The following is a 13,253-nucleotide window of genomic DNA, read 5'->3' as shown; positions in this document are numbered from 1 at the left end:
ATTTCAGTCAGGCTTAAGTGTTCCAGCTAAAACCAGAAAGCTGCTTATGATTAAACAGTTTATACACCATGACTGGGAGATGGATTGTGGATATTTACCTTGCATGTTGAAATTTGCAAAGATATATAATATCTTGTAGTTGCGTGTAGTTATATAAAAAGTAATGGCCCATCATCTAAGTATTGGCAATCCAGATTGTGTTTGTGGCCTGCTGTGATGGAATGGAATTATGAAGGCCAGACTCAGGGAGAAAAAACATTTTCTTTCATCTCCTGAGGCGAGAGGGAGAGATAAGAGGATGAGACTGGCACCTCCCTGAGGAATTCACAATGTTGTGGCTGGCATTACTTGGGAACTGGGGTTTCAGTCTGGGAAGATTCTTGCTAGAGGTTGTAGCTAATAAACATTGCTGGACTGAATTTACATGGTCTCTTGGAGTTCCTTGGGCTAGGCCTGACATCTGCATACTAGGTGAAACCAGAATTCTGTCAGGGGCAGAATGGCATCCTCATGTGAGGCGACTGTTTCATTCAAGCGACTATGAAATTCCATTTTAATGGCAATAAATTTTGCCAGATAATGCTGATATAAATAACAGTGAACCTGGTATGTCTTCTGAGTAAAGGATATTAGTTTTTAATCCTTCATGAAAGTGTCAACAATAATATCAATATACTGTATCCTCAAATAATTACTTTGGCATCAAGTGCTGGAATTCTATCTGTTGATATTCCCATGTAAATACTGTTTGGATGGTTTTTTAAAAAATCCTCTATTTTTTAAAAAATCCAAAAATCCAAATTCACCTGTTTACCCCCAGGAAAAAGAAAGAGTTCCATTAATAAAAGGTTGGAAACTTTATGAAAATACTTTCTGGCATTTTACATAAAGGTTGTAAATTGTACTTTATGTACATAAAAGATGCACCATATCCAACCTGGCCACTTAACTCAGTCACCAAGAGGAAATTGTGTGAATAAAAGTCAGGAACACAAAGAACCTATTGCTGGAAAAGTCAATAAAATAAGTTTCAGAACAATATATATATTTGTTCTTAACTGGAAATAGACCCTTTTTGCCCAAAGGCTATGGCTTATCCCGCAGTAAGATTTCATAACATGGTTTTATACAAATCTTACAAGACCTGAATATAAAGTTTAGCTGTATTTTTTCCATTTGTTTTGTTTCTCCCACGTATGTTTTCCTACAGCTTGAATTTTATTTAATAGGTTTTTTTTCTTCACCGTTCACCTAGTACATCATTTTGTATGAAGGATCTTTCCAGACACGCAGTTTCTAGCAATTCAAATCAAAAGCCATTGTATAGTCTTTGTTTTGTTTCCATTAGCCCTTTTTTCCATCGCTGCACTGAGTCCTTAACCTGAGTTCAACTATTACATTCAAAACAAAACATAATTACTTTCAATTCCCATTGTTTGTTTTTATTTTTATTTTTTTGCATTATTTTAATCATAGTTGGTTTTTTATTTTACTAGCTCCCCCTTGTGGAATACCTTGTATTCAAAGAAAAATGAAGCCATTTGAAAAATTAATAAGAAATATGAGAATTGAAAGTAAGGTTTTAAATTTAATTGTAACCTTCCCTTCCTTTCCTGCTAGGTCAGTCATCATCCAGCTATATCTGCATGTCATGCTGAATCTGATAACTTTGTATTTTGGCAAGGTAATGCTTTAATTTATAATTTAATACCATCAAATGTTGGAATGCAAAACAAATCTAGAAGATGAAAGGAGGGAGATGTTTGGGTGGCATTATACTGAAAGTAATTTGAATAATAAGCCAACTTTCTATTAAGAATTTTAGAATGCAGTATCTCCCCATAATTGTGGAACCTTGATATATCTGCCTTGGGATCAACATGGGGGGGAAATCTGTCCATGCACATATGACTGAGTTTTAATCCAGTCACTCCTTTGGAGTACTCTGGTGAATCATGACAACTGTAGAGGAAAACAATTTTTTTTCCTGATTTTTGTATTTAAAAATTTCCTTTGGTGCTTGCAATGGGAGACCATCTAGCAAATTGGGAAACCTTCAGAAGCAGCATGAAAGCTATTGAGAAAATTGAATGGATGGCACACCCACCCTCCACAAAGAGGAAATCCAAGGGGTCCCACTGAATTCATCAAGCTTAATTTGAAGTCAGATTGGTTTAGGGAAGCAGCCTAAGTAAATATATTTGCTATAGTATATAGCTTTAAATGTCATTAATAAATATTATTGTCAACAGGATGAATTCCATCATGGTTCCGTAATATTTATTCTGTTATATCTATGTTCAGTTCTGCTGTAAATTTGGAAGTTGGATGTTACATTTTTATGGTTCTGTATGTTTAGCAGCACTTCTGTAAGCTTAAAAGTTGAATGTTTACCTATTTATTTTAGTAGTTTAGGGCTTATAATATGACAAAAAACCTTAACCATAGACAGAGCTCCAATGACTATTAAGGTTTTGTTTGATTTTGTTGCTGATGATTTTTGTTTAATTTCAGATATCAGATGGAAAAACAAATTCTGGGGAAAATCCATTGAAATAGTACCAATTGGTACAACACATGTAATTTTGCCAGGGTAAGTTCTCCAATAGCAAGCATGATGGTTGGACCAGGATTGGCTGGCAAGGTCACATTTTGCAACTCAGTAGTTCTCAAGCCTCCTTTCCCACAAATATCTCCAGATTTTGTTCACTTTCTTTAGCCTAACAAAATATAAATTATGTGCACTTAATTTTCCATGTAGTTCTAAAAAGATTTAATTATGTCAATAAAATAATATCTCCGGTGATTTGTTTTCTGTTTCTATTAATCAGCTTTAAAGACTGCACAGATGGTTAATGTGAGCTGATTTTGTGACACTTAAATGTTAAGTTTATTTTTTCCATTGGGAGGTTCACTTGAAAACCTCAGTTACATAGGATTGTTACAACTGATTTATGGAGAGTTTGTGGAATATCAGTATTTCTGAAGAACTTTGATTTATCTGCTTTTTTTGTTCTATAAATGTGTTGGTATTTCTTCTCAGGACTATTGAATGGATTCTCACATTGTGCAAAGCCATGATCTCTTTGACCATTATTTATTGAATAAACTGGCTGAATTTACACTATCTACTAAGTGATAAACACATATTTTACAAGACACAGTGGCTGGATTCACATATTACATGTTAAGCCAAAACCCAAGAAAACACCTTACCGTTGAGAATATGTGAACCAATCATTATCTCAGTGTCTCTTTTCTCTGAAAGGATCGAAATGGGATATTCACAGTATTTTACTTGAGTATTTTAGGAAAATACGTTCACTTTATTAGCTAGCTTTTTTTCTTTCATGACGTGCTAATATTCTTCATTCTACTCTAGTTTTAGAGACCATTATGAATGGAATAAAGTAACATCTTGCATTCATAATATTTTAAATGGACAGCGATGGATAGAACACTATGGAGAGATCATTATCAAGAATCTGAATGATGATAGCTGTCACTGCAAACTTACTTTTGTAAAGGTAATTGAGACCTTTTTTTTTTTTTTTTTGGCTTTTCTCTTCTCTTTTGCTTTGAACTTTTAACACGATACAGATTTTGCTAACTTTTTCTCCAGACTAAATATTGGAATCGCAGCGTTCATGAGATTGAAGGCAGTGTTTTGGACAAAAATGGAAAAGTAGTACATCGGCTTTTTGGAAAATGGCACGAAAGTATTTATTGCGAAACACCATCTTCATCAAATTGCATCTGGAGAGCAAGTTAGTGACTGTTCGGCCATTTATATTTAGTCTTTAATGCTCATCTATTAAATTTTCCTACTCTAATCATATTTCATTTTAGCATATTTCTCTATAATACTTTATAATATGGCACACTGTTAGTTTTATTGGAAAATTTACCAATTAGTAAATGTTTAAATGGAACACGATTAGGACTGCTGGGTTCATTTTCTCAAGATATGTATTTTACAAATGTTAATTTTCTCAGGGAAAGAATACTGATATGGCCATATCCAAACATAAAGCATAATCAGAGGAAATAGTTTTATCTGAATATCTGAAGCTTCATTAAATATTAACTGCAAACCATGATATACATCATAGATTAAAATAGGTTTCCAAATCACTGTTTAAAATTAAGAATATTGTCTGGCAACTGGATAAGTATAGTACAGCTAAAGCAACTGTCAGAATATACAGGGTGGATTTATACAACACACTAAGCCAAAAAGTGGCTTGCTTGTTTTTTTATTTTGAATGTTGTGTGAATCCAGCCAGTGTACAGTATACTCAGCAGATTCGGATTTTCAACTGTTTATCTGTACAGGTGGTCTTGGGTTATACAAGATGTCACTTACATGATCTGATTGTACTTAACAATTCCTGCCAGGTCTTTGCACGTGTAAACATGGCAACCAGACTTTTATACACACAAAAAAAACACAGGACTCCATTTTGTGCATGCTCCATGACGTTCAACTTGCACAAGGGTCCAGGAACAAATTCATAAACATCAATCAAAGGAAAAGAAATGCTTGGTACATAAGTACACATTACAACTGCATTGAGGCATTAAAACAAATATAGTGTGTATATTTTTTCATTTATATAGATCTTCACTGAAGCTCTATATAACACAAAACAAAATCCAAGTAATCCTAAATATGAAAAAATAGCGTAACCATTTTTAAAATGGTGTAAATCAGCGGCATAAAAATGTACATAAAAACCTCTGTTGCTATTTCAACTGCTGTTGAATATAAGACAGTTTTAGCAGAATTATTGCAATGGTACTTTCAGATACAGTATTTTAGAGAGTTTAAAAGCTGAGGTACAATGCACACCAAAAAAATCCTTTTGCATTTGTTATTTTAAAAAAAAGGGGGGGGTATAATATTTTCACTTACAGGAAAAAAGATATAAATTTTACCTAAGAATTTATTCCATTTTTCATTTACAGAACCAATGCCTAAAGACTACGAACAATGGTATGGTTTCACGCAGTTTGCATTAGAATTAAATGAATTGGACCCTATCACTAGACCACTATTACCACCTACTGACACCCGATTTAGGCCAGACCAAAGGTAATTTAAATATATATATATATATATATATTAACTAAATTAATGCAGAAAGATTTTATTATAGTCAGAGTTTTTGCTCCATCAAAGAAAAGAGAATTCATTCTGTCGGTTGTTTTTTGGACAAGGAGAAAAATGGTGGGAAAAGCACTGATTATGACGTGCCTCCAGAAAAGTGGCAATCATTGTTTCAATATAATTACTCTTCACTTCTGGAATTATTCCACTGAATTTTCTCACAAATAGCCATTTGTGCCCAATGTGCAATCTCTGCGGGCTTTTGACAGAGTAAAAAAACAAGACAGTAAGATGGGAGAATCACACAACTTGGTATATGTTAATATTGTTTTGTTCATTCATTGGAAAGATAAATGTATGGCCCCATTTATTCAATGGATTGAAGACCTGATTGCACTTGTCAATTATGAGTGTATTGTCTATAGACATAGACTTTGTATGGACAAGTATAATGAAATATGGGACTCATTTATACAAAATACACTACGTTTTAAAAAAAATGATCATATAAATCATTTAGAAATATATATGTACTTGAGTAATATTTGCATTAGATAAGCATATATAGAATTGTAATTGTTTATTGTTATAATGACATATTAACACTTTTTTCTCTTGTATTTTTTCACTTTTTTGTTAAACCACTTTTTGTGTTTTTTTCTCTTTTTGTAATTAAAAATAAAAAAATTAAAATATTGTTTTGTTCATGTATGATTGCTTTCTAACAGGTTCTTAGAAGAAGGAAATATTGAAGGTGCAGAAATACAAAAACAAAGAATTGAAGAGCTACAGAGAGAACAACGGAAAGTTCTAGAAGAAAGCAATATAGAACACCATCCTAGATTTTTCAGGTAATTTATAACATGACACTTACATGATCTGGTAACACTGGATTTTTTATCTAGTAACAGATCAATAAAAATTAATTTCTTGTGTGAGTTGGCTAAATGCTGGAGGCATTTTTATTAGTGTTTTCTGGTTAGAATGGGGTGAATAAATTCTTTATCTCATGATAAAGTGGCTGAAACCTTCCAACAGAAGTATGTAAGAAGCAGCAGTGGAGTAAGGAGTAAAGAGGAGAAATCCTTGAGTAGAATATTGAAATACATTTCTTGTTCTGGTGTCTCTTTTCCAAAATCTATGTGGATTTTTCATTTAATTTATTCTTTTCCATACAAATTACTCCTAAGAATTTTCATATTTAAAACTAAATAAACATTTTAGGCCCATCTGTTTCCAGTGCAACAGACACTGATTTATGCTGGTTCTAGGTGGTTGAGAATTGCTGCCTCATCTCATGCGATTTATCCTGGGGTATGCCCCACAACTCAGTCTTTTCCACTATGTGACAGTTGTAAAAGAGTTTGAAGTAGGATGAAGTGCTACAAAATGATGGAAATTTCTGTATTTCCTTTCCAGTAGTCCAAGTATTAAAAACATGTGTCCCACCAGATAGTGCTGAACTGCAACTGCTAACATCCCTCAGCATTGGCTATATTGGTTGGGAATGCTTTGAAGGGAAGTTCAGTGAACATCTAGACACTCCACCATTGACTACCCGATCCATAAAACAAGAGAATAAAAGCAGACATGTTAGCAGCAGAACAAAACTGCTTTATTCACTCTTTTACAGGAAATCTGCAGATGACTCCTGGGTAAGCAACGGAACTTACCTGGAACTTAGAAAAGACCCTGGATTTTCCATGCTGGATAATCCTGTGCTGTGGTGAAAACAGACAAGAGAAGAGGACACTGAACAATTGTTTCCTGTTCATAAGGAAGAAAATGCTGCATATCATTTTGATTTTCTAGACTATTACTTGAGATTTTGGGCATGTATATTTACTTCATTCTGTTCCTCTTCTATTTCAAAAGTAATATCTTTTCAAATTTACAAAAACTCTAATTTTCTTTATGTATAAATAGGTGATTTTTGAATCTTATTTTTGAATGGGGACAAAAGAGAGATTAACACTATTTTTCCAAAGGACAATACAAGTAAGATTTAATGCCTTATAAAGATATTATCAGTCAGCAGCATTTAGCCGTACAAACACAAGCAAATAGCTGGCGCTGATCCCTCCACAGAGCAGTAAATTACCAAAGCTATTGTGTGGTTATGATGTCTCTTGCCTACGATTCTGTTTCAACACTGGACTATTTTTTTAACAGATTCAGCAACTTAATATTGTATCTAATTAAAAAAAAACTATTTTAAGAAATAATATAAGTGGTAGCAGTATTGGCAACTCTACTGCCTTACAAAAAGGATAAAGAACTTTGGGAAATTCTCTTAGGACTTGATGAAATGAACTGAAAACTGTTGAAGAATTGAAGACTTGATCAGGACTTGCACAGGAGCAGTTCCAAGTGAATTGTGTCCCAAATGTTTCTCATAAGGTGCATGTGGATAAGGCTGTACAGGAAGCCTGTGCAAATCCTTTGAAAGAGATGCTTTAAAAAGCATATGAAGCACCGCTTTTCAAATCTTTAAAGCAGTCATGTCTTTTTTTTTCCCCCTGGGCTTGTGTGGCTGCTTTGGGAAGTCGCTCCAAGCCTCCTTCATATGTGCATGGACGCACAGCCACTTTACTTCATATGGAGAGAGCCATGCAAGTCTTGAAAAAGGCATGGATGCTTTAGTGATTCATAAAGAGATGCTTTGTACACACTCCTGTCCCTTCTGAAGCACATTCTTAAAACCCCACAAACACAGAAAAATGCCCCCCCCCCATTCAATCCCATTCCTCTGGTGGTCTCGTTATACTGCCAGACAGACTCCTGTGGCTCTCCAGAGGGTCAGGAGGTGACGTGTAACCCTGTTCTCAAATGATGCTCCTATCTAACATGGATAGAAATGACCTAATGAAAAAAGATACTGTTCAGTTTTTAAACTGAGCTAAATATTGACAGAACTTTTTTGTTTCATTCTGTAGACTTATTTTCTTTAAAAAGTAACTAAGACAATATAAAAATCCTTCATTTTAACCATTTGCAAAGTAGCAGTTATGTTAAAGGACAGATGTTTTTCTAAAACAATATTTTGCTATTTTCTACCTCTTCTAAGCAGCTTATTTAATACCTTGTATGTTTTTTTTTTAAAGTTGACCATCTGCCTTAGATACACATTTGAAAATTATGATCTTCCTTTAACTCTAGTATTGGGTAATTATTTGTCTTGTACTAAACAGTTATATGTTTTCCAGTATCTTTGTTTATATTGTAATATCTTCATTAGCAGGCTTAGCCCGTATCTGAAATAGACAAAAACAGCACTTTGGAATAAAGTTGACAACCTTTTGTTTATTAAATTATAGTTTTATTATAGTATCATACATGTTCTTATAAAAATTACTGTCTGGACACAGACTTGTTCTATGAGCTTTTGCATTTTGTAGCCTACAAACCAAGGAATAATGTTGGTGCACAGTGTTGAATACTTTCTTCTTTCTTTGGCAAAACATTTGATTTCTTTATTACAAAGTGCATATATGGAAGTTAAATCCATTAATTTCAAACGATACACATGAAAGGTTTTTCACATTGTTGTTTATTAAACATGTAGATCATAATCTAAAAACAACCAGTTTATTCTAAAGATCCCATAATGAGGCCTACAGTTTAGCCAAGTCACTACATGGTACAGCATTTAACTTTGGTAAAACAGTTTCATCAATTCATTTTCATCATGAAATGGCAAAGCAGGGGAGTTACTTGTCTTTCTTCCCATTTGCAATACCTTTTCTGTTAGATTCTAAAGCTGGCATAGACAAAGAGAGGGAACAACGCCTCTGGACCCAACAAATGCAGTGCTACGCCTGCTGTAAACTGAGAATTTTGGAATCTTGTCATGGTTACTGCCAGTACACAGATCACTTGGACTTCTCCCTTCCTCCTTTCTATCAATAACGCATTTGCATCTCATTAAACCTCCCTTAAATAGCTGTCCGATAAGCTAAGTTAGGATTATTCTGCCTAACGCATCCTACACACACACACCCCTACCTACCTACGTATCTACATATGCACATTCATTCATCCTTTTTATATTAACACAGAAAGTGTTTTAACAGTATCTTGACTTTTAGTTCTCTATTTCATATTATATAACTATGATGCTTTTTTTAAGTGTTTAAAATTCCCTGCAGCATTCTTTGGGATTAGTACTTCTAAAAAATATCAGTTATTATGAACTATTTGTGGGGTTTCGTTCTTCAATATTTGGACAAGCTCACTGCATACATTTCATAAAATATTTTCTTAGTTTACATCATTTCCATATTCAGCTAAGAATGACTGACTTAATTTTGCCTTATACCTTCAGGAACTATTCAGGAGCAGGTCTGCTGCTATCCTTGGAAACAACAGCTTTCTTTTCTTTTTTACTGTTTTGTACCATATGCCTTCCAAACACAGTTTTTAAAATTTAATATAGCTTTTAAACTGAGTACATTAATGGTTCATAAGTCAGGAACTTACCACAATACATAAATCAAGTAGTTAGATTCTGGAACAGAAATATTGTAATTCACAATACAAAAGGAGAAACTGATATATTTGTTGCTGGTTTTTTTTTAAACCCACATAGGCAAGGTTTCATCATGTATGTCAGCATCCTGAATAATTTCAGTATTTACCTAGTTTCTTATAAACAGAACAGGGAAATGTGTGCTACTAGCTAGAGTCAAAAGCAATAGCTTGCTCTTGATTTCCAAGTCCAATTTATAGAGAAAGAAGCCAGGAATTTTAAACTGGATATCATGATAAAATATGAAAGGATCTTTGGCAGTTTGTTTAACTACTCCCACTGGCTTGGTACAAGCAGGACCAATTAAGCAGCACGCACTAGCTCTTTTACAATAAACTCTAATTCTCAGAAATTCTGGTTCACTCTGATGTGCAGCTTCCAGTAAAACACCCATTATATCAATTAATTTAGCTTTATCACAGTGACATAGAACTCTAAGTCTTTATGTATACAGATTAGTCCTCTACAAAAATCAGAAAGTCTCTCTTCCAGAGGAAGGTACAACATGAAATAAGGCTCATTCACATATTTTGTGATCTTTCCAAATATTTATAGTGGTAAGAAGAACATAACTAATGGAAATAATGGCTAAAAATATGTTCAGTCATCACCATAATACCCTGAATATTAGCCCTTCAGGGTAATTGGCAAGAGGAATACTTGAACACTGTGGTGCAAAAGCATACATACAGCCTCTGCTCGTACTTCTAAAGTTCACATGGTCCAGCTCTGTGTTCTGAATAATCAGGTGTTTAATGCCAGTTCCCAAAGAACATAATGTGTGTATACCAAAAGGGAGGAAAGTGCTCTGGTAGTTGCATATATGGTAATCTCATATATATTATAAATGATACTGAGTGCCATTTGGAAGGTTTGTCTAGTATCTGACAGTCCTGCATTGAGATAATTAGCAATTCTCTTTTTGATGGCAGTCATCCATATAATATTGTAACATTGGTACTGAAATAACTCATGCACAAATCTAGTTTCAGACTAAATGTGATCAACTACTTACTGGCTGTAAACTACAGCAGCAATGGATAATCCGTGTCCCATATTCTCTTAAGGGACTGCAGGCTACACACACACACACACACACACACACGTGGCTTGGGGGACAGAGGTTGCCCATCCATGATGTTATAAGCAATTGCATTTTTTTTTAAGAATATGATGCAACATCTAAAACTTAAAATGTGTGAAAAGAAAATGTATCCTCATATAATACCATGCAAATACTTGAAACATATTAGCAAATACAGTATTTTCAAAAGGAAAAAAATAAATTAGATTATGCCAAATGGCAGGCCCAGATCTAATTTATTTTACCAAATATGTATTTCTATGCTTTCTCTGCTGGTCCTTTTAGCCAATCCTTTTTGAAGTCTAGTACACATAGAGACATTCCTACATTTGCTGCCAGAGGCCCCCCTCTTATGACTATGTCACTACCAACAACTTGGTGTTGGTGTGCAACAAGTAGAGAAAAATTCCAGTTCCTCTGCAGCCATTGGAAAGTAGCTTTTTCTCCAACTGTACATTCACATTGGGAGTAAATCCACTTTCTTGTGCATTCTCTACCCTATACTTTGCTGCTTCCTTATAGAGGATGACTGCCAACCCTGCTTCCTGTCTCCCTGCTCATTGTTTAGCCAGCATGAACTCCATTTCTGAAAACAACATTCATGAGAACAATGAGGAGCAAAAGCAGACTAGATATACAATTCCTTAGGAATGACTTGCAGCTTGCGCAGGCTGTGATAGGATAGGATTCATTCTGATTTTCCTCAAACGTTTGCAGTCTCCCAAAATTAATGTAACAAATGCATAGTTTTGAATCCTAACTTCAAGACCAGTGCTGCAAATAATACACAGTAATATATTTGCAGATACTTGCTTATTTTTTCTGTTGTGTAGGGCACAGGACAACTATAAATTGGACATTGTGTGCAATTATTTTTTGTAAAATTTCATTAACTTTTGCTAGGTACTTTCAAGGCTGTTTCAGATGACAATAGCATGTATTTGCTTTTCTGGAAATAAACCTCAATGAAATAGGATTTATTTCGAACCAAATATATATAGGAATGCACAAATAGCAGCAAAAATATTCCCTTTAAAAGTTAACAGTAGTGCTCCACTGTAAAAGTCAACATGCACTGTTGATTTTCTAAGTAAATTCTGTATTAATGTGGTACAATTCTGGAATCTCAGTACTTTTATTTTATGGATAGAATAATTTTAAATCCTTAATTAAAGTAATAGTTTCCACTTTAAATCCCTTTTGACTGCAGTGAGAATATTGCATTTCTCTTATAAAACGGGGATTATTTGGATGGAATAATTTTGATGTACATCAAACTCATTAGGTTGCACCTTGATTTATTCACAGCTGAACGGGACTCACTACAATCAGTGGAAGTTAGGTTAGTCATATCTAAGTTCCACTGATTTCACTGAATCAACGGTTTAAATTTGAATTCATCTTGATAGGAACTCTCAAATTGTGCTTACTTCACGGGTATATTCTGAACAATTTCTGTTCTGCATACAAAATAAAAACTTCTGTATTTGGAATTGATGGAATGTTAATATATTGGATATGTAAAAGGCCCTTGCATTTTTACTTTATTTAAATATTATTCAATATTCTATTAGATTATGTTATACAGTATACAAAAATGAAGTGGGGTATTCCAATTTGGGTAATATAGTAATGGAAGTTGTTGTACTTGGGATTTTTTTTTTTTAATCTTCTATAACAGTTTTAAAGTCAGCTGGGGGGGTGTGAAGAAAGTGGTATGTGATAAAATCTGCATCCATTTTAAGACCTTATAAATCAACTGTAAATTAACTTTGTATTTGTCAGTAGACCACAATCTGTATGACTGTCTTTCTTCCTTAGAAAAATTATTTTCAAGTTCTCATTCAAAGAGCAATAAATCTATTGTTGTTCTTCCTTCTCCTATTTAATTACCACATTAATACGTTTGTGAATTTCTATGTTTTTAGAAATTTCAGAGAATCTCATTTTTTATTAGTGTGAAGTGTTTATGAGAAGCCCTTACCACCTTAATTCTCATATATTCATGCATGCTTGATCCATTCTATTCCAAATATTTAATTGTTCAAATGAATCTCACAGTGCGTTGGTTTTTATTGGGAAGATATTAACATAAACCTGCTAATGGACTATCTTTCCATTAAAGATAACCTCATATAATTCCTGCATTGTGGATTTTTTTTTAAGTTGCAGTGTTGTCTTCCAGGTTTTCTTACTATACAATGAAAAAAATCCTGATCATCCAACAATAGATTTTATCTCTGTAACCATGTTGACTGTTAATAAATATTTAACATCTCAAATATGATGTTGCATATGATTTTTTAAAAAACCATTTTTGGAAGTATGCCTTTCAAGTGAACAAGACAGTTGGGGGCCTGATGTGTGTGTGTGTGTGTGTGTGAGAGAGAGAGACACACACACACACACACACACACACACTTGCTTGAGGATATTATTTTTTGTGTTGCCAATAGAAAATGCTCTAAAGTTTGCTATAACATCTGCCCACTCTCCAAATTAATGAAACAAATGAAAGAATGTACTGTGAA

The 13,253-nt window shown here is 33.9% G+C and overlaps 1 protein-coding gene across 7 annotated transcripts in view; it reads left to right on the top strand.

Annotated features, from left to right (window-relative positions):
- OSBPL3 (oxysterol binding protein like 3) overlaps window positions 1-12,594 on the top strand; it is a 106,636-nt gene extending 94,042 nt beyond the window's left edge. For all 7 annotated transcript variants that reach the window (XM_088150693.1, XM_088150688.1, XM_088150690.1 and 4 more), the window contains 7 exons: window positions 1,621-1,684; window positions 2,515-2,593; window positions 3,383-3,527; window positions 3,623-3,767; window positions 4,969-5,095; window positions 5,839-5,961; window positions 6,744-12,594. In XM_088150693.1, coding sequence (XP_088006819.1) covers window positions 1,621-1,684; window positions 2,515-2,593; window positions 3,383-3,527; window positions 3,623-3,767; window positions 4,969-5,095; window positions 5,839-5,961; window positions 6,744-6,840 — 780 coding nt within the window. In that variant the 3' untranslated portion in view covers window positions 6,841-12,594. The remainder of the gene's footprint in view (window positions 1-1,620; window positions 1,685-2,514; window positions 2,594-3,382; window positions 3,528-3,622; window positions 3,768-4,968; window positions 5,096-5,838; window positions 5,962-6,743) is intronic.
- Window positions 12,595-13,253: the final 659 nt, after the last annotated feature.

Source organism: Python bivittatus, unplaced genomic scaffold (assembly GCF_059951505.1).
Source record: "Python bivittatus isolate LINGU-HERP-01145 unplaced genomic scaffold, Pbiv_v1 ctg000610_np1212, whole genome shotgun sequence".
In the NCBI taxonomy this organism is placed as follows: Eukaryota; Metazoa; Chordata; class Lepidosauria; order Squamata; family Pythonidae; genus Python; species Python bivittatus.
This window is presented reverse-complemented; position numbering and strand designations above follow the sequence as displayed.